The sequence below is a fragment of the Biomphalaria glabrata genome, chromosome 5 (genome assembly GCF_947242115.1).
Source record: "Biomphalaria glabrata chromosome 5, xgBioGlab47.1, whole genome shotgun sequence".
Lineage (NCBI taxonomy): Eukaryota > Metazoa > Mollusca > Gastropoda > Planorbidae > Biomphalaria > Biomphalaria glabrata.
In genome coordinates, this window is record NC_074715.1 from 32,699,541 (window position 1) to 32,720,022 (window position 20,482).

The 20,482-nt window shown below is 40.2% G+C and overlaps 1 protein-coding gene across 4 annotated transcripts in view; it reads right to left on the bottom strand.

The window, feature by feature from the left end:
* Positions 1-20,482, bottom strand: part of LOC106077614 (angiopoietin-1 receptor-like) — an 83,749-nt gene that overhangs the window by 17,279 nt on the left and 45,988 nt on the right. For 2 of the 4 annotated variants that reach the window (XM_056029771.1, XM_056029772.1), the window contains exons 3-9: positions 10,052-10,192; positions 9,428-9,565; positions 8,407-8,544; positions 4,710-4,847; positions 3,775-3,909; positions 3,094-3,153; positions 2,080-2,217 (exon numbers count right to left, since the gene is read on the bottom strand). In XM_056029771.1, the coding sequence (XP_055885746.1) occupies positions 2,080-2,217; positions 3,094-3,153; positions 3,775-3,909; positions 4,710-4,847; positions 8,407-8,544; positions 9,428-9,565; positions 10,052-10,192 (888 nt within the window). The remainder of the gene's footprint in view (positions 1-2,079; positions 2,218-3,093; positions 3,154-3,774; positions 3,910-4,709; positions 4,848-8,406; positions 8,545-9,427; positions 9,566-10,051; positions 10,193-20,482) is intronic. The other 2 variants (XM_056029773.1, XM_056029774.1) reach the window with 2 other exon arrangements.

Here is a 20,482-nt window from a genome sequence, read left to right on the forward strand (position 1 = left end):
ACACATTTGTTATTAGGTTTCTTCACAGAATTTACACAATCCTTCTTTGCACTTTGCACCACATCAGTCGTGCGGATGTCTGCCATAAAACGCCCACTTGAGAAATGGTTTGTGAATAGTGACATGTTACAGAGCTTATATCAATTCAGTCAGTCTGTCTGTTTGTCTGCCTGTCTAGTAAAAAGTTTGTATACGTTATTTCTCCCACACCTAATCTCGGGTCAAGCTGACATTTTGTACAAGTATTTCTTTTACCTGACAAGACAAGAATCAATACAAAAAAATCACCAATTAGCTAATTAACTATTGGTAATTAATGATTTTGTTTAATATCTCGAACAAGGGAAAGATATTGCACTTGACTGAAGTGGTGGTATAAGATGAATTAATCACCTTTGTGGGACGTCGTCTGAGGCTTAATGAACCCAAACATGAAACAGAATCAATAGATAACTATACAATCTTCCTTGTTCATACGCTCTTCGCTAGCAGAGTGGTTACCGTGTTGGTTTGTGTATTGGCTTGAGAACGCTTGAACCCTCGTGGTCGAATTCAAGTGGTACAACTTTTTTAAAAAATATAAAATGCATTCTAAAAGCTGTCATGGTAACCTTCACAGTAAGCCAGATACCTCCTTCTTTCTCACCCCCCCCCCCTTTTCCCCTACTGGTCCAGACAAGTGATAGGATCATATCATAGCGCATTGAGAAAGTGCTAGCATCATAGCGCATTGAGAAAGTGCTAGGATCATAGTGTATTGAGAAAGTGCTAGGATCATAGCGCATTGAGAAAGTGATAGGATCATAGCGCATTGAGAAAGTGATAGGATCATAGCGCATTGAGAAAGTGATAGGATCATAGCGTATTGAGAAAGTGCTAGGATCATAGTGTATTGAGAAAGTGCTAGGATCATAGCGCATTGAGACAAGTGATAGGATCATAGCGCATTGAGAAAGTGATAGGATCATAGCGCATTGAGACAAGTGATAGGATCATAGCGCATTGAGACAAGTGATAGGATCATAGCGCATTGAGAAAGTGATAGGATCATAGCGTATTGAGAAAGTGCTAGGATCATAGTGTATTGAGAAAGTGCTAGGATCATAGCGCATTGAGACAAGTGATAGGATCATAGCGCATTGAGAAAGTGATAGGATCATAGCGCATTGAGACAAGTGATAGGATCATAGCGCATTGAGACAAGTGATAGGATCATAGCGCATTGAGAAAGTGATAGGATCATAGCGCATTGAGACAAGTGATAGGATCATAGCGCATTGAGAAAGTGATAGGATCATAGCGCATTGAGACAAGTGATAGGATCATAGCGCATTGAGACAAGTGATAGGATCATAGCGCATTGAGACAAGTGATAGGATCATAGCGCATTGAGAAAGTGATAGGATCATAGCGCATTGAGACAAGTGATAGGATCATAGCGCATTGAGACAAGTGATAGGATCATAGCGCATTGAGAAAGTGATAGGATCATAGCGCATTGAGACAAGTGATAGGATCATAGCGCATTGAGACAAGTGATAGGATCATAGCGCATTGAGAAAGTGATAGGATCATAGCGCATTGAGAAAGTGATAGGATCATAGCGCATTGAGAAGGCTTACAGGATGAAATTGCGTTTAATAAAAATATTTGGTAAACATATTTCTAATCGCACATATTTATTATTTATATTGTTAGTCTAGATCTATTACAAATTTTATTATATGATTGATACAAACAAATTGATACAATTACACTTTATATAGTCTTGCTTTTTTTTTTAAGTATTTTTTTTTTTACTTTTATCAAAATTTTTAAAAATAAAAATTTATACTAAAAAAAATGTTACCCTTTATAAAATAAAGTGTTCTGAATTTTTTGCCATTTTCGATCAATGCATCTTTAAAACAAGAGCGGTTAAAGACGTACATGTCTGGTTGTTTGTGTAGTTGTGATCAGCTTTGTGGATACAATCTTTCTCATTCAACTGTTTCACAAAAATTATGTCGTATCACTTAGAGCCCATAGCTCATAAAAATACAACATTTAGGTCTGTATGTGTACATCAAAAGTACTTACTCTGAAAACAGTGGACTCCGTAGTAGCCAGAGGCGCACCCGTCCTTACAGATTCCATTCACAGGGTCGCAGCTTGTCTGCTTTTGACAACGTCCACAAGCCAGGCTACAGTTTTCGCCATAAAATCCCGATGGACACCCTGAAAGAAACAAAAAAAAAAAAAAAAGGTTTCCCTGCATTGTGAGCGGCTCTAATGATTGATGATTATATAATAAAGATTTGTTTACAAAAGTAATACATGTTTATACTTAGTTTAGTTATCTACTTTAACTCTTTATCTACTCGAAACCGCTTGAAGTTGTCTAAATGTAGACATTTCCTTCAAACAGTGACATCGCTAAAGAGTTAAAACAAACATTTCAAAAGTCCAAAGAATTACAATGACATTAGTTGTATAAATGGCAGTGGTGTATTAGTATAGAGACGACACACTAGTAGACTTAGAGAGACTGACCAAGAGATACTTATACTAGACCTAAGCACCTAGTCCACGGCCCGACTTACAACTAGCCACCAAACTAACGATAACATGACCTATTCAAACAACTTTTAGGGCTATTGAACTAACTGAATGTTTTACTTTACATTTGAGACAAGTTGAAAGTTCAACTAGACAGATAATAATTTATATTCTTGCAGTCCGTGACCTAAATAAAAGATTTGCAGCTCCCCTTGTCAATTTATTTATTCAAATCTTTCTTTAGGTCCCAATGTGAAACATTTAGTCAGACAAATAGTTACTTAGGGCCATATTTAGAATTGGGTGTTTCAAAACTTTCATCTCGCGAAATGTTTATGTGTGTACTTTGTCTCTGTATGTCTATGATAGAGCCTTCGGCTGATATTAGGATTGTTATTCGCGGGTTAAAAAATAACGTGTCTAATGACTATAACAAAGCCAATATACTCTCCACAAAGTCTCATTGGTCTAATGACTATAACAAAGCCAATATACTCTCCACAAAGTCTCATTGGTCAGGCTGTCTACAGGTCTACGACTACAACAAGAAATTACCCGAGATTTCGTTTATTCTAAACCTGCTGGTTGGTAACGGAACCATGTCTAACAGTTCTGCTGCAAAGAAAGAAAAAGAAAACACACACACACAATGTGTCGTTCCGGACTTAAATACACCACGTGACCACTGGTACACTAACTAAGAGTTTAACAAAGGCGTCGCGTCGCGTAGCTTTGAAGGGGGGGGGGGAGGGCTGAGACAAGAAAGGAAACTATAAGAATTTTTTTTTAAATGACAGATGTATCATAGGCCTATCTGTTTAAAATTCTCTTTTGTTTTTTTGGTCTTATGTGGAGTTTGTCTAACTTGATGCTAACGGGGCGCCTCTGTAAAACTCACCATTTATTTTTTTGTTCAATCTTTTCTATAATAAGAATATCATTTTTTTTTTAAGTTTGTGTTTTTTTATTTTTGTTTTTTTTTATATATAAATCTTTATATAGTTTTATATATTTGTTCAGAAATCCGCTGTCATCTGTGCTAATTGGAGATATGAAACTAACTTATCTAGCACTCTTCTTCAATATAAACAGATATAATAATTATCTGATCTGTATCTATCTATATCTTAAAAACCATTATATTGATGACAAATTTAGTGCGACAATACTTAAAATGCACTTTCCTCATGGACTTGCATATGTATAAATAGATGTTGAAAAGAGGGACGCATTTACCTTCTTTGCACTGAGGACCGTGGAAGCCTCGGGCGCAGCCTCCGTTACATTCCCCTGTCATGTGATCACACGAGCCAATCAAGCAAGAACCACACGTTGCCTGACAGTTGGGTCCGAAGAGACCAGGCCGACATACTGAATGGTACACACAAAAAAAAAGATATAATCTTTATCAGCGGGCAGTTAGTCATTACAAAGTGAACACAATGTTAACCAAAACAAACCTAGAATCATGCAAATGTTTATAACGATGACCGATCACGTGGTTGTTAAATGTGATGGTCTCTAACGTGGTAAACAGAACAAACTTCCTAAAGGAAACATTTTTGTTACTTCTCATTAGCCTATAACTTCAACCCCGCGATTTTTGACTAACAAATATAAAACATTATCGATTCTTCCTAATTATAGTTCAGCATCCAGGCACAAAGATTAAATAGGACATAAAGTTTAGACACTCTAAGTTCTTTTTCATCTTTCCCCAGAGTTCTGCTCAATCATTAATGAGATTTGATAATTTCGTGATATTTTCTTACATGTTGATGTTTTGGTGACTTACTACATAGGGGATTACGTTCAAAGGATTCACTTCAATTATTACAAAGAATGCTCTACGACAGAGCTATTTGTCTAGGACTTACATTCGGTACACATTAAACCTGTCCAATTTGTCTAGGACTTACATTCGGTACACATTAAACCTGTCCAGTTTGTCTAGGACTTACATTCGGTACACATTAAACCTGTCCAGTTTGTCTAGGACTTACATTCGGTACACATTAAACCTGTCCAATTTGTCTAGGACTTACATTCGGTACACATTAAACCTGTCCAGTTTGTCTAGGACTTACATTCGGTACACATTAAACCTGTCCAATTTGTCTAGGACTTACATTCGGTACACATTAAACCTGTCCAATTTGTCTAGGACTTACATTCGGTACACATTAAACCTGTCCAGCCTGGGGCGCAGCCGCTATCACACTTTCCAGTGACGTGATCGCACGTTGTGTTAGCCTTGCAGTGACCACATCTATCCACACAGTCCACACCGTGGAAACCTTTCTCACACGCTGACCAAAAGACAATTATAACAGAATTACTAACAATGCATTGAACAAATCATGTCTTTAAAAAACACTTGCCAGAACGAAATTATGGGCCTTGACTTGGCTGTTCAGGTACATGACTAAGACTAAGACTGCTTTATTGATCCTTATGGAAATTTGTTGTGATTACAAGGACTCTTTTCTCATATAAAGACAACACAACAGAAATATACACATAAATACAACAAAGTCTCAAACTAGTTTAGTCAAGTTTGAGTTGCAGAACTGATTACAAAGTTTGTTGAATATAACTATGATAAGATGCTATGATCATAGCTTTTTAATTAAATATGTTTACACTAAATAATCAAAGCTACTTTTACAATAAAGCCAAATAAATATAAGACTAGATTCTAGATACCGTTCAGCGACAATGCAGACACAAATAACAAAACAAAAAAAGTTTTTTATAGTATCAATCTTGTCACTGGTGTATTGACACGCTTAAAAATATGTTTCTGCTCGCATAAAACAACATAGATTAAATTCTCTAGATAAGTTATATAATGTCTGAGTTATTTTTGTTTAGTTCGATAATCATCTCTTGTACAAAAAAATATTTGACCACCTGATTACTAATTGTAATCAATACTTATTAAAACGATATGGGAGCTTACGAAAAAGATGCTGAGTATCGTGACAACATTGAGATATTCAAAGGCAGTGTACTAATTGAGATGATTTTCCATTAGATTGTTATATTACTTTAAAGTAGCTAAATCCTGTTTTCAGGGTTGTTCGTTTTCAGAAAAAATGTAATTTTTTTTAAGAAAAGAATATTACATAAATACTTTTTAAGACTCCCCGGCCCTTCTTTTTTTTTTTTTAAGAAAAAAAAAAAAAAGAAAATAAGTCAAGAAAAGAAAAAATCAACAGAATTGCAAAACCTTTGTGGCGCTTCTGAGAACAAGTGGGGTGGGTGGTGCAATTTAATTAGCTCTCCCTGCATGTTAACATTTTCATAATTTTGAAATCATATTTCAACTGCTCTACACAATTTTATCTTTGAGTCTCTAAATATTTCCTTTGGTGTGGACACAGGGAAACATTGTAGACTTTCACTCAGTAACAACTGGGGGACGGGAGAGACGTAAGAAACCAAATAGCTATCAGCCATTGCGCAAACAGACCGACGCGAAGGGGCGCCATGTTTTGGGGGCTGGCCTGATAAATGTAACAGCTTCACGTCTGGGTGTTCGGCAAGAGAAGATAATCGGAAGCAGACGTCCACAAGGAAATCCATTGTAGTTCAGGATGAGCCGCTGGGCTGCTAGATACGGGTAACGGTTTGTGGGATAGGCGGCCAATCTGAGGGAGCAGATAGCCTCATTTTGACGAACAAGGTTCACCTTGATTTCTCCTTCTCCGCTTTTTTTTTCTTGACCCTCTTTTTTCGCTAACCCTCTTCTCTTTTTTTCTCTTCGTCTATATTTCTATCACTCTCGAATGAACATTATCTCCCTTCTACATATTACATTACATTACAACATATCACAAGTATCAGTAAGTATAAAATAATATTCATAATATTCATATTTTTTCGAGGAAAAGAATGTTATAGTCGACGAGTCTTGCTAGAGTCTTAATTAATTAATTGTTTTACTCATGCAAATTGAAAGGTGTAGGCCTACAAATTTGGATTCGCAGCAAATCTTTTTCTTTCAATTTCATATATTTCATAGCATCATTGAAACAACAACATGACAGCTTTAGACAAAAGCAACATATTTTTGTAATGGAAACTTCTGAGCATTTAAAGAACAACAAACAGTTAAGAGTTTGATCATTGGCACTTGTCCGTTACTTTCTATATATCAGTGAATAGCGAAGTTTCAATGTAAATCTCTCAATTGGTCACCAATAAAACTGTAATACTTCAAGTCCTACTATGAACTCACAATTTCGCCATAGTCAAATATTTAGATAATTTATTTTGACAACTTTTTTTTTCTCCTATCAAGCTGCTCGTGCTACGTGACAACATGTTGGATAACAACTTCCGAAGGATTACTTTAGTATTTATGAAATAAATTGTACAAAAATATATTATTTTCCAAGCCCATTTCAAGTCCTATCTATGGGACTGTGAGGAGGATTTTTTGGTATTTTTTCTTATTATTCAGTATTCCTAGTATCGTTTCTATGGCTGGCCCCATGTAAGGTACAATAGTTCTTTTATTAATAAATATGAATTTTTAAATTACCATAGTATTTGTACATAAAGTAAAGTTGGGTTTGATTTTTTAAAAATATTACTTAGAATGAAAGGTGAATTTGGTCTTTTTATATGTTGCTTTTAAATAACTAGACACAAACTAAATTGTCCATTGTTTGAATAATAGTTTCCAATTTGATTCCCAGCATGGACGTATTCATTTCCCATGTTAGGTCATGCCCTATTATAGTTTTGCCCCCATTCCTTTCATTGTCCTATTTGACCACACCTTGTTAACCGAAGTTTCGTTTTCCATGAACTTGCCTTGACCATCAACCCATTGGGACTGAAAGTGAGCAGATCCATTCTTCCTGACGTCCTCCCATCATAAGATCATTTCTAGCCAGACAGTATCATGTAAACGTTGCTAGTTCCAACCTGCCCTTTTGTTGGGCAACACTAGACGCAGGTAGGTCACGTGGATGAATCAGGCTATTTTTGTTAGTCTGAAACCTGCACGTGCACATGTTTAAGGAAGGTGGTGATCACGTGAGAATGACGTCATTTCCGTCAAAATTCGAAATCGTAAATTTTTCTCTGATTTCTAAGAACATTTCAAGAGACGATAGAAACAATAACGTCTCCTTGGAATAAGGGAGATTTGTTCTTCCTTTTATGGGTTGATTGGGGGGGGGTAGAGAGGTAGAAAGAAGAATTATGTAAAAAAAAATAATAAAATAAAGTAAAAACAAAGAAAAAAAAAAGCAAAATGATTAAATTGTGTACATATTTGTGTAAATGACATGTCAACTAGCTATCTCACTTTGACCCTGACCTTCTTAGTTTTGAATGTCGTAAAAAAATCAAACAAGGAATCATTTCAAAAGTCAATCTCTACCAAGAATGTAGATCTAATATCTACTCAGGGCCGGATTTAAGTACGTGGATGCCCTGGGGTAGTAGCCCCGCCTGTCCTGCCCCAAATCAAGCACTGTACCTACTACTTTTGTTGTTCCAATGAAATGTACGAATTGGGGGACAGAACATTTTTTGGGGGGACAGAACATTTTTATTGCATTTTCCTGTTTGTCTTTTGAAAGATGGTGTCAGCGTCATTTATGTTCAAGACAGAAAGATAACATTGGTTGATGCCGGGTGTCTTTAGTAATTATGGTTAAGTTACGTTAACAATAATACCTATAATACCGACAGTTGAAAAACAAATCTTGTCTGAGAAAATATGAATTCAAGACAATTGAACAGGGAATGCATGTTAGCAGACAAACTTCTAAGATCTATAGTTAGGGCTGGATAAAAATAGCACCGGCAGCGAGAAAAGGGCGGTAATGACACATGCAATGTATTTACCTTGCTCACAAGTTGTACCCAGCCATCCCCTGTCACAGCCTGCAGAGCAACGTCCAGTCACAGCGTTACATGCCTGGTTCAGTCTGCAGTGGCCGCAGGTGTTGTTACAGTTGGCTCCGTACGTGTAAGGTTTGCACCCTGAGCAAATTAAAGCATCACAAAATAACCGTCTATCTCACAAAAAAAGACATATATTTATAACGAGGCCATTTGTCAAATTTTACTTACATGTAGGACCAGTTCTCGTATCTTTAAGGAGAGAAGTTTACATTTAGACACTATTCCTCCGTTTAGTTAACTACATGGGTTGTTAGATATGCTTGATCTTCTTATGACTACGTCACGTAACATGTACATGTAACAATAAGAATGTCTAGCTCGCTGTTTATTTCAATGACCACTGCAGCACTAATTATTCGGTATTTGGAATGAAATCTTGACTAAGTCACTACGCAAGTCTATCTTGACCAAGTCACTACGCAAGTCACTAAGATTAACTACCACACATCCACTCTTACTTTTAGGGGAGGGAGAAGTGTGTAGGAAAGTGTTACATGAAGGGGTTTTTTTTTTGATAGAACTGGGTTTTATTTCTTCATTTAAAGGATGAACTTTTAAATAATATACATGACCTCATCTGCCATCTGTCAAAAAGTTTAAGCTTATTATAAATAAACTTCATTTTTTTCTTTTCGAAATTTTTAATGTTGACCAATGTTTTCCACATTTTTTTTTAATTCTATCATCCACTAGAAATAAATAAAAAAACGGATATGTCATCAAACATCAGTGCACCTAGTCACGTGACAAGAAAAACATTCGTCTGACCACACCATTAGCCTCTATCTTTCCTATAATTCTTAGTAAATAATACATTTTTAATTATAAGATTTCTTTAATTTGATTAATTTTTAAATGTATAATAATTGATTCAGATTTGAGGTTTTATAGCCTGGTTTTGTTATTTTTTGTAAAACTATTTTGTCAGATTTAAAAAAAAAGGTTTGTGTGGAGTTCTTACCTTCCAAACACTTGTCCCCTTGCCAGCCAGGTAAACATCCGTCTGTACATTTCCCTGTCACTACGTTACATGGCTTTTCTTCGTAGCAGTGACCACAGCTGCTCTTACAGTTAAACCCGTAGAAATAGTCTGTACACACTAGACATAAAGACAAAGAAATATGTAGTTCTAGACTTAAAGTGTAGACTAACTTACATAGAAATAGAATGTAGTTCAAGACATAGAGTGTAGACTAACTCACATAGAAATAGAATGTAGTTCTAGACTTAAAACTCTTTCTCTCCGTAATTATTTTTCTCGTTTCGATAGTATTATTCGTTTTACTCATTGTATTACACTATCCTGTTATGATTAAACTTCAATAACTTTTTTGTTTGTTACTAGAAAATGTTATATTTGGTATTGAATTATAGGAGAATGCATGTTCTTTTTGCACAACACAAATTAAATTTTATAAATACAAAAATCAATTTAGTTTATTGGGGGTGAAATAAACGTTGGCATCGTCAATTAGGAGAGCAAGAGTTAGAGTGTAGACTAACTTACACATATATAGAATGTAGTTCTAGACTTAGAGTGTAGACTAACTTACATAGATAGTCTTTCTAAAAAGATAGTACTTACGTTTATCACAGTTTTTCCCAGTCCATCCTGGCTTGCACCCTCCAAGACACTTTCCATCATTCTGTTTGCACCCCAGCTTACAACCAGCATCACAACGATATTGACAATTGTTACCCCATAGACCTTCAGGACACCCTGAAACTGAAAAAAAAGGCATAATACTACAATGTGATACAAATAAACACAAAGGCAACTACTTACTATATTACTTTGTGGGAAATTTATCATCAAGACTGTCTATTTATATCATTTTTGTTGATCTGACTAAAGCCTTTGACATGGTCAGCAGAAGTGGCCTTTTCTAACTCTTAAAGAAAATAGGTTGCCCTCCCATACTACTGTTCATTGAGTGAGTGCTTTCATGAGGAAACGAAATGTACTGTCAAATTCAATGGAGCCCAATCAGCACCTTTTGAGGTTAGCAGTGGTGTCAAGCAGGGATGTGTGCTCGCACCTACTCTGTTTGGCATATTCTTCTCCTGTTTACTGCATTATGCGTACAACGACATCATGTGTTTCTCCATTCAAGATCCTCTGGAAAAATATTTAATGTATCAAGGCTGCGGGTAAAACCAAGGTTAGGAAGATACTTATCAGGGAACCCCTGTATGCTGATGATGCAGCTATAGTGGCTGATTCTGATATTCAGCTTTAGTCCCTGGTTGATAAACTATCTGTTGCTTGTCAGAAGTTTGGCTTAAAATATGAGTCCAAGCAAGACTAACATACTAGTCCAGAACACAAACACTGCACCTGAAGTAAACATTAATGGCCAACCACTAGACATTGTTGTTCACCTTTGCTATCTTGGCTCCATCATATCCAACAATGCTCTACTGGATAAAGACATTAACAAAAGGATAGCCAAAGCAATGGCCAAAGGCCTAAGGCAATTCTTTAAAATAAGGTGGCAAGATAAAATAACCAATGAAGAAGTGCTACGAAGAGCAAGGTGCCAGGACATCCGCTCTGTTATCAGCAGCAGACGCCTTGGCTGGCTTGGCCACGTTCGTAAAATGCCAGTAGACTTCCACAAGACATCCTGTATGGCGATCTAATAGAAGGCAGGAGAGCCGCTGGTCGCCCACTTTTACGTTATACGGATGTATGCAAACGCGACATGAAGCTCTTCAAAATCGACACTAGCAGATGGAAAAAAAGTAGCTCTGGATACATCCACATGGAGAGCGAGCATAAATGAAGGGTCTCTGGTTGCAGATGCCATACACAACAGAAGCAGAAAGAAGGGTGATAATGGAACGGCGCCTGGTGATTACATATGCCCAACCTGCGATCGCAGCTGTGTATCAAGGATTGGCCTCTTTAGTCACACAAGAAGTTGCAAGGGGAAAAGATCGTCTCTCGAGACGTAAAATGCCACAGACTTGTCGAATAGTCACAATGAGGTAGATAGTTCTACCATGTTATTGCTATAGTCAATCTTCAAGTCTGGGTTTTCTTATTTTTGCCCTCTTCTCTTAGTATAATCTCTTGTTACTATTATCATCCTAATTATTCTAATATTTGTGGTTTTACCTTGAGACGTGGAGAAAAAAAGGAAATAAAAAAAGAACGGGGGCAGCTACTCTTGCGACAAAGTGTGCCCATGGACGATAAGAATAGCAATTCACACCATGCTAATGACGTCATCAATAGGTGCTCAAAAGTGGACAAGAAAATATCAACGTCTTCCTCTGTGACGAACCGTTTTAGCTCACTCAAGATATCACTCAGGTCTAAGCATTTAATTAATTTATTTACTCGCTATTAATCATCAATTTTATTAATTTAGCCAATCAAGCGCTAAAAACACAGCCACCACCCCTCCAATCCAACCCCACCCCCTTTGACAGCGATGTCACATTTTACTATCCCCACTTTGACACGTGTCACACTAGACTCTTGACAAGAGTACACTCCCTCCATCTATCGTGGCAAACATCCGTTGACCCCCCCCCCTTCCGGGAGCGGCTGGTCACTTCAAAGTACCCATTCAACTTAACGCCTCGGGCAACGCTGTTCGTCTAGCACTAGCCATTATCAAGGTATAATCTCCCTTGATTTTGGCCGAGCTCCGATAATCTCCCCTTCATAATCCACCTGGCCACCTGGGCTGATTTCCTGGACTTTCAACTCGCGCCTTCGCGCAATGTCTATCTCCCGGAAACTCTCGTCACGGTCAAGCGTGGACCCCCATTGTCAAAGACGTCAGATAGTCTAGACCACCTTTGCACTTATCTCCCGCCACTCACCCCCCCCCCCCTTTTCTATCCACGTGTATATGGACAAACTTCATCGTCCGATCTCATTCACGCTGGAGAGCCCACAGGGAGCACATCTAACTCTTGCTTGAGCTCTAGACTATTTTCATTCCCTTATTTCACTTTGGATTGGTGCTTTTATCTATAGGCTACATCCGCCTGAAATCTTAGCAACCTAAAGCTGATAGCAGATTTGCTGGCACCAGATCTGTAGACATCAGACCTACTCATCCTTCAAGAGTCCAAGTAACAACGCTAGCCACAGACCCGTCACTGGCTTAACTGATTGGTAGACGCAGCTTAGCTCTGCAACCATACAAGTTGGACTGCACACGGAGCCTGGATCCACTACGCCAGCCCACCAGCAGACAGCATCAGTACCAGCCACACCAGTCTCACCAGTGCAGCACAGGACCAAAAGCTAAGCAACCAGCCTAATGACACTTAGACCACTTGGTTCTAATATCTGATGATGATAGTCTCCTAATGTAAATACGCTAGATCCCATTCTAGCATCTGTACAGCATTTTACCTTTTAATTATCCTTTGTATAATAAACTGTACATAATTTTACATCTAAATATAGCATTTGTTGCCTGCATTATAACGCTGTGCTTGTAGTTTATATGTGCAAGTAAGGATTCTCAAACTATAAAATCCCCTAGACACCCAAAACGGCCAATATCTTAATCCGTCTTGTCACAATGGCGAGCCTCGTCCGGGATTTACCCAACTAATACTGCAAGCACAGCAGGCAACTCCCCAGTATTTTAACTATCATCATTGTTAGAGCACAAGACTAAAGAGTGTCATTCAGAGCTATTTTAATTTTCTAATTTTGTATTGCTGTAATTGTACTTCTTTTACAGGTTCTTAAGCACCAAACAAAGGTTAATACCACCTTCCCTGTAACTCTTAAGTAATTGCTTTCAGCAGCTCCATCATCGTCTCCACCTCTTACTCTACCCTCTGCCTTTCCCCCTCACTACCCACCCCTCACCATCCTAGCACCCCTCACCACCATGGCCAGTGGCACACGCTCCAAAGCGGACTCTGACATGAAACAAATAATAGCTGAACTCAGAGAACTCGCGGCCGTCATGTATGACGATGAGGCAAAGCAGAAAGAATTTGTGAGGGCAGAAATTGAGAAGGAGAGGGAAGAAAGTAGAAAGGAGAAGGAAAGGGAACATGAAATAGCTATGGAGAGAGAGAAAAGGGAAGCTGAAGTAGCCATAGCCAAAGAGAAGGAAAAAAAGGAAGCTGAAATAGCTATAGCCATAGCCAAAGAGAAGGAAAAAAAGGAAGCTGAAATAGCTATAGCTAAAGAAAAGGAAATCACGGAGCGAGAAAGGGAAAAAGAAAAACAAATAACTGAGAGAGAAAGGATAACCGCGGAGAAAGAGAACGGAACCGCCAGTCAAGCTTCTTCCGGATCTCGCCCGGCTAGCCCTGCCTCCCAGCAAAGTTCCTCAAACGGCCTACCCCACATGCCAATGGAGCACTTCGACGACAAGACAGAGAACATCGAAGTTTATCTTGTCCGTTTCGAAGAAGTTGCGAGCTACTACGGTCTGCCAGAGGAGAAATGGTGCTTCCGGCTATCCCAATGCCTCCGAGGCAAAGCCTACGAAGTTTACTCTAAACTTCCCTCCGGCCAGCGAGAAGACTACGCAGCCCTCAAACAGGCGCTACTCGTCCAATTCGAGCTGACTGCCGAGGCTTGCCAAAAGAAATTCAGGACATCCCGCCTAGAGCGCCGAGAGACCTACGGTAATCTCTGCGACAGGTTGGACAAATACCTGAAGAGGTGGCACACTCTTAGCGAACTGCCAGAGACTTTGGACGGCCTAGTGAGCCTCATACTCGCAGAGCAGTTGCTGGAGTGCATGCCTAACGATGTCAAAATCTTTGTAAGGGAGCAGCAAGCCGCTACACCAGCCGACATAGCTTCAGCTGCAGACCGGTACGCGACTGCCCGCAAAGACGTTAAGGACATCAAAAGCAAGACCTCAGCCTCGGACAAACCAGAGGACCAGCCCACTTCTTCCAACAAACACGCTCCTTCTAGCCAACCCTCTCCTTTTACTAAACCTCATCACCAAAAAGCACCAATCCAACGACCAGCCACGCCTACTAGCTACGACAGACGAAGCCACCCACCTCGACATGGCCAGACCAATAACCATCACCGTGACCGGAACAGCACGAGTGATCACAGGCCCAATCGACAGCATCAGGCCCCACGTACTGTGTCAGCCATGACTGAGCTCCCTGGACCCTCTTTGCATAATCAGCCATCGCCTCTTGATGAGGAAGAGGAGGACTATTACGTCATATCAGCGCTGACCGTGGCCCCTGAACCCACTGCTTGTGGCCTTACCCAACCGATACCGCCTCACCCCATCGTATCACCCCCTGGGGTAGAGATTATTCTGATTAACGGATCTCCTGTCCAGGCACTATTCGATTCCGGATGTGAGGTGAGCTCTGTCATCAGCAAAGCACTGGTCGACCCATCGGATCTCACTGGTGGATCAGTGACGGTTCAATCTCTAGACCGTGAGATCCCTCCAAAGGTTCTTCCTATTGCTAGGGTCCACGTAGAGTGCAAGTACGTGCATGGTACCATTGAGGCAGTTGTCATGGAATCGCCAGTGTACGACTTCATTCTAGGCTCCAGGTACATACCTCTAGGAGTCGTCAATAAACCATACTTCTCTCTGCCCGTTGGTAGAACGACAAAGCAGAAAGGTGGCAGCAACCAGCCGGTTGGAAGCCCTGGTCGCCACTCTAACAAATCCTTTACTGGCTCCTCAGCCAAGCTCAAGCCGCGCCACCCTGGCACTGACACTGCCGGGAAATCACGAGGTAAGCGTAATAACTACACTCGTGAAGGTCCGTTTAACTCCTGCTCCTCAGCAATCAAACCGCTCATCCCTGGCACTGGCACTGCTAGGAAGTCACGAGGTAAGCGAAATACCTACACTCGTGAGAGTTCTTGTAACTCCCGCTCTTCAGCTATCAAACCACTCATCCCTGGCACTGATCCTGCCAGGAAGTCACAGAGGAAAGTGAACTTTCACTCTCGTGAAAGTGGGCCTCATCACGGCTCCACCCACACTATAAGGCCACTCTTCCCTGACATTGACCGTGTCTGGAAAATTAGGGGTAAGCCGATCAATCGCACTCACGAAGAAACGCCTCACTATGGCTTTAGAGATAAGCCCCGTCCAACGTACGCGCATTGGGCACTCCGCCATAACACTTATCCCACTTACTGGTCTGCCCCAAGAAGGAGATGTACCCAATCCTATCAACCCGGCCTATTACCCCAGGTTTCCAGAATTGCCCCTTCCACGTGGCAATCCGCCTGCGGACAGAACATAGGCGACAGCGGACCCTTAGGACGGACACCCCCCTGGACCTTGGCAACCTCTTAACTACTGGGAAAATTTTCTTAAATGCTACGACCGACAGTAGACGAAACTTGAGTGATATCAACGTTAGCACTTTATAGATCTTTTAACAAAGACCTATCTTACGCAGGGAGGGTTGTGACGAACCGTTTTAGCTCACTCAAGATATCACTCAGGTCTAAGCATTTAATTAATTTATTTACTCGCTATTAATCATCAATTTTATTAATTTAGCCAATCAAGCGCTAAAAACACAGCCACCACCCCTCCAATCCAACCCCACCCCCTTTGACAGCGATGTCACATTTTACTATCCCCACTTTGACACGTGTCACACTAGACTCTTGACAAGAGTACACTCCCTCCATCTATCGTGGCAAACATCCGTTGACCCCCCCCCCCTTCCGGGAGCGGCTGGTCACTTCAAAGTACCCATTCAACTTAACGCCTCGGGCAACGCTGTTCGTCTAGCACTAGCCATTATCAAGGTATAATCTCCCTTGATTTTGGCCGAGCTCCGATAATCTCCCCTTCATAATCCACCTGGCCACCTGGGCTGATTTCCTGGACTTTCAACTCGCGCCTTCGCGCAATGTCTATCTCCCGGAAACTCTCGTCACGGTCAAGCGTGGACCCCCATTGTCAAAGACGTCAGATAGTCTAGACCACCTTTGCACTTATCTCCCGCCACTCACCCCCCCCCCTTTTCTATCCACGTGTATATGGACAAACTTCATCGTCCGATCTCATTCACGCTGGAGAGCCCACAGGGAGCACATCTAACTCTTGCTTGAGCTCTAGACTATTTTCATTCCCTTATTTCACTTTGGATTGGTGCTTTTATCTATAGGCTACATCCGCCTGAAATCTTAGCAACCTAAAGCTGATAGCAGATTTGCTGGCACCAGATCTGTAGACATCAGACCTACTCATCCTTCAAGAGTCCAAGTAACAACGCTAGCCACAGACCCGTCACTGGCTTAACTGATTGGTAGACGCAGCTTAGCTCTGCAACCATACAAGTTGGACTGCACACGGAGCCTGGATCCACTACGCCAGCCCACCAGCAGACAGCATCAGTACCAGCCACACCAGTCTCACCAGTGCAGCACAGGACCAAAAGCTAAGCAACCAGCCTAATGACACTTAGACCACTTGGTTCTAATATCTGATGATGATAGTCTCCTAATGTAAATACGCTAGATCCCATTCTAGCATCTGTACAGCATTTTACCTTTTAATTATCCTTTGTATAATAAACTGTACATAATTTTACATCTAAATATAGCATTTGTTGCCTGCATTATAACGCTGTGCTTGTAGTTTATATGTGCAAGTAAGGATTCTCAAACTATAAAATCCCCTAGACACCCAAAACGGCCAATATCTTAATCCGTCTTGTCACACTCTTGAGACGGAAGTAGTTATCAGTTTCTATAATTAGATTACTGTACTCTAAGAGGCTGTTTCCGGCATAACAAGGAAATGCCAACCAAACGAAGCGTAAATGGTTTCAGTAACAACGTGCCACCTTAAGAATGAACTGTTAGGATGTTGTGCCGGACAAAGCCTTTTCAATCACGTCCTGAATTAAATAAAATCAGAACAAAACTGTGTTTTTACTTGACACTTTAACTTAACGAAGAAAAAAACTTAGGTCTAATAGAAACTATGGCGCGTGATAGGGACCAGTTGAAAAGTACATTAGAAATAGTACTTGTAACTCTTCATAGTAAGTGCAGTAAGTCAGAAAAGTAGCTCTTCTCGTGACTTGTGAAAAGTCGTGTTTGAAATAGTGCAGACCCCAAGCGGCTTTGGAACTGTCTAAACTTAGTCGCTATAAAACGTTTGGACAAGATGAGAGAGAGAGAGAGAGAGAGAGAGAGAGAGAGAGAGAGAGAGAGAGAGAGAGAGAGAAATGTGTAAGAGAGAAAACAAAAAGGAAAATCAGATGTTTGTGTGAGTTAGAAAGAGATAAAGAGTGAAAGAGTGTGAAAAAGAGTGACAGAGAGAGAGAGAAAAAAAGGAGTGTGCTAGAGAGAGAAAGAGAGATAAAGAGATCTCAACGACTCTATCTTGCCTCTCCAAACATCCAAGCTCTAGAAACAATAAACCATAAGAGATGTTCACTGATAAAACTTGAAACTGCCCTAGTAAATATTTAGCCTACAGTGTTACGGCTCAAAGTGGATATAGTGTCTCACTTGGGAGCTCCATGTTATATTTAGATCTTTTACCTACTAATCAGACACTTGCTGGCCAATACCGTTCAGTGAAGGCTTATTTTTTCTTCACACAAAGTGGGGGGAGGGGGGGGGGTGGAGAAATCAACTGATCACATTTCCAGATAAAGTCAAAATATAGAGAACACTTTGTTCAAGAGAAGGGAATGGCAAGAGTTATCCTTTTCTAGTGACTGACACGAGTTATCCTTAACTAGTGACTGACACGAGTTGTTTCCCTAACCCTCCCCCCTAACATTCTCTTGGAGCAGATTTTGTTTTTCCAAAAACTTTCTCTAATCAAAACCCACAACTATTATATTTTTTCTATTGGCTTTTAAAATGCCTATCTGCATTATTGAAGCTTATGTAGAATTATTTGTTTCATATGTCCCTTCAGAAATGAAAGATGTTAAGCCCTAGGAAGGCTGGATTTTTGCCTGGTCGTGGGGTATGCGCTCTGGAATGTCGTCTCGATGGGCCCAGGTTCGAACCGTGCGTTCTGCCATCTTCCGTTGTCCAGCGGAAGGCTTGGGCTAGATTTCCAACTATAAATTCCTCATCAAGACCAAATGGAAGAATTTTTTTGTTAAAGTCATTCATCAAATGTGTATCCTATGGTGTGTGCGTGTGGTGTAGCACTAATGTCACAGATGTTCGGAGTGTTATAGTGCATGCATACATAAACTGATCATTTTTGGTTCTCTATTTCAAAAGAAATAGAATTGAAATAAACAATACATTTTTCATAACTTGTATAGATTTTACAAAATATTTTCTGTATAAGTCAACAGGATCAATTCTTTTCCCTAATATTACGATCTTATAATAAAGTAAATAAACAGTCAGGATTATGATAATGATGTGAATGAATTAAAGATCTCAATATCTTAATTATACTCAGCGTAAGCAGGCTTATTTTGCATCTCAGGTCAGTGGTGTAGCTAGGGTGGGGGAGGAGGGGGGAGAATTTGAAAATCCCCCCGGGCCCCCACTTGAGGGGGGCCCCCAAATGAGTGTTTTTTTTACATTAAAAGAGATCAAGCCCCCGAGCCCCCAAGCGATGGAAAATTCCTAGCTCCGCCCCTGTCTCAGGTAGTGACGTCAGAGCTGTGACTTGGCAACGAACTATTGGTATTAACTGCCCACAGGTTGCGACGTCGCATGTCAGTGTTGAGGCCTTCTGAAACGCTTGGTCTCGGTCTGTCCAACCTGACCAGGTTTCTTGCGTGTTGATGGCTGTGTTGCTCACGGCAAACATTGTCACATTTTCTCAGATTTTTGTTAACATATGATTTTTTCTTCTGCTTCTAACGTTATGAGATTATTTCTTTGCCTTCTTTTATTATTAACTGAAAAACAGTAGCTTCAGCATAAAGGCTAAGTAGGGCCTGCGTAGGCAAACATCATGTTAATAAGTCACTTATTATTGTTCAGAATAATTAAGTCACTTATTATTGTTCAGAATAATTAGCAAAATCTACAATCTTTATCCCCACTAAATATGCCCCACCTGGTGGCGACAGCAGCATCCCACAAAGAACTGATCCCGGAAAAACACTGGCATTTCACCTTCAAGATAATGGCTCGGCTCTTCCCGACGTGGGGCTATCTTTTTCATCCCCGTCACTCGGTGCTCGGTTTTAGAATGGGAGGAGCGGAGTGATCTTTGTTGTCTTGTGTGATGCGAAGATACGGCGGATGAATTTATTGTGCGTGTTATGACGTCTCCATTTGTAATAGGTTATTGAAAGATACGAGACGTCACTTTGTTTATGAGAAGATAAGGTCACGTCATTGTAGTCTCAGTATAGCTGGGCAAAACAGTGTCAAATATTGAATGTGTTTAGAGTTGATGATGTCAACTTTACTTTGGGTGTGGACAGGTGAAATTGGGCAAAAATAAAATACTCAGAAAGAAGGTAGTCAACAAAAAAAGGCAAATTATTTGACATTCAAATGAAATGAAGGTCACGTAAAAAATATATCATATAAAACTGGGTGGTCCCATGACATACAGACATTCGGAATAGAAAGGAAAAAAAAACCCTAGTAAACTATGAAAAATATTAAATAGATTATGTGCTGTATTCGACTGATCTCCCTTGTCAGGCACAGAAAACGAAAAAAAAAATAAAATAGACACCATGTCGGAGAACGACTTTGTCTGAATCAGATGGGATGAAATAGACACCATGTCGGAGAACGACTTTGTCTGAATCAGATGGGATGAAATAGACACCATGTCGGAGAACGACTTTGTCTGAATCAGATGGGATGAAATAGACACCATGTCGGAGAACGACTTTGTCTGAATCAGATGGGATGAAATAGACACCATGTCAGAGAACGACTTTGTCTGAATCAGATGGGATGAAATAGACACCATGTCGGAGTACGACTTTGTCTGAATCAGATGGGATGAAATAGACACCATGTCGGAGAACGACTTTGTCTGAATCAGATGGGATGAAATAGACACCATGTCGGAGAACGACTTTGTCTGAATCAGATGGGATGAAATAGACA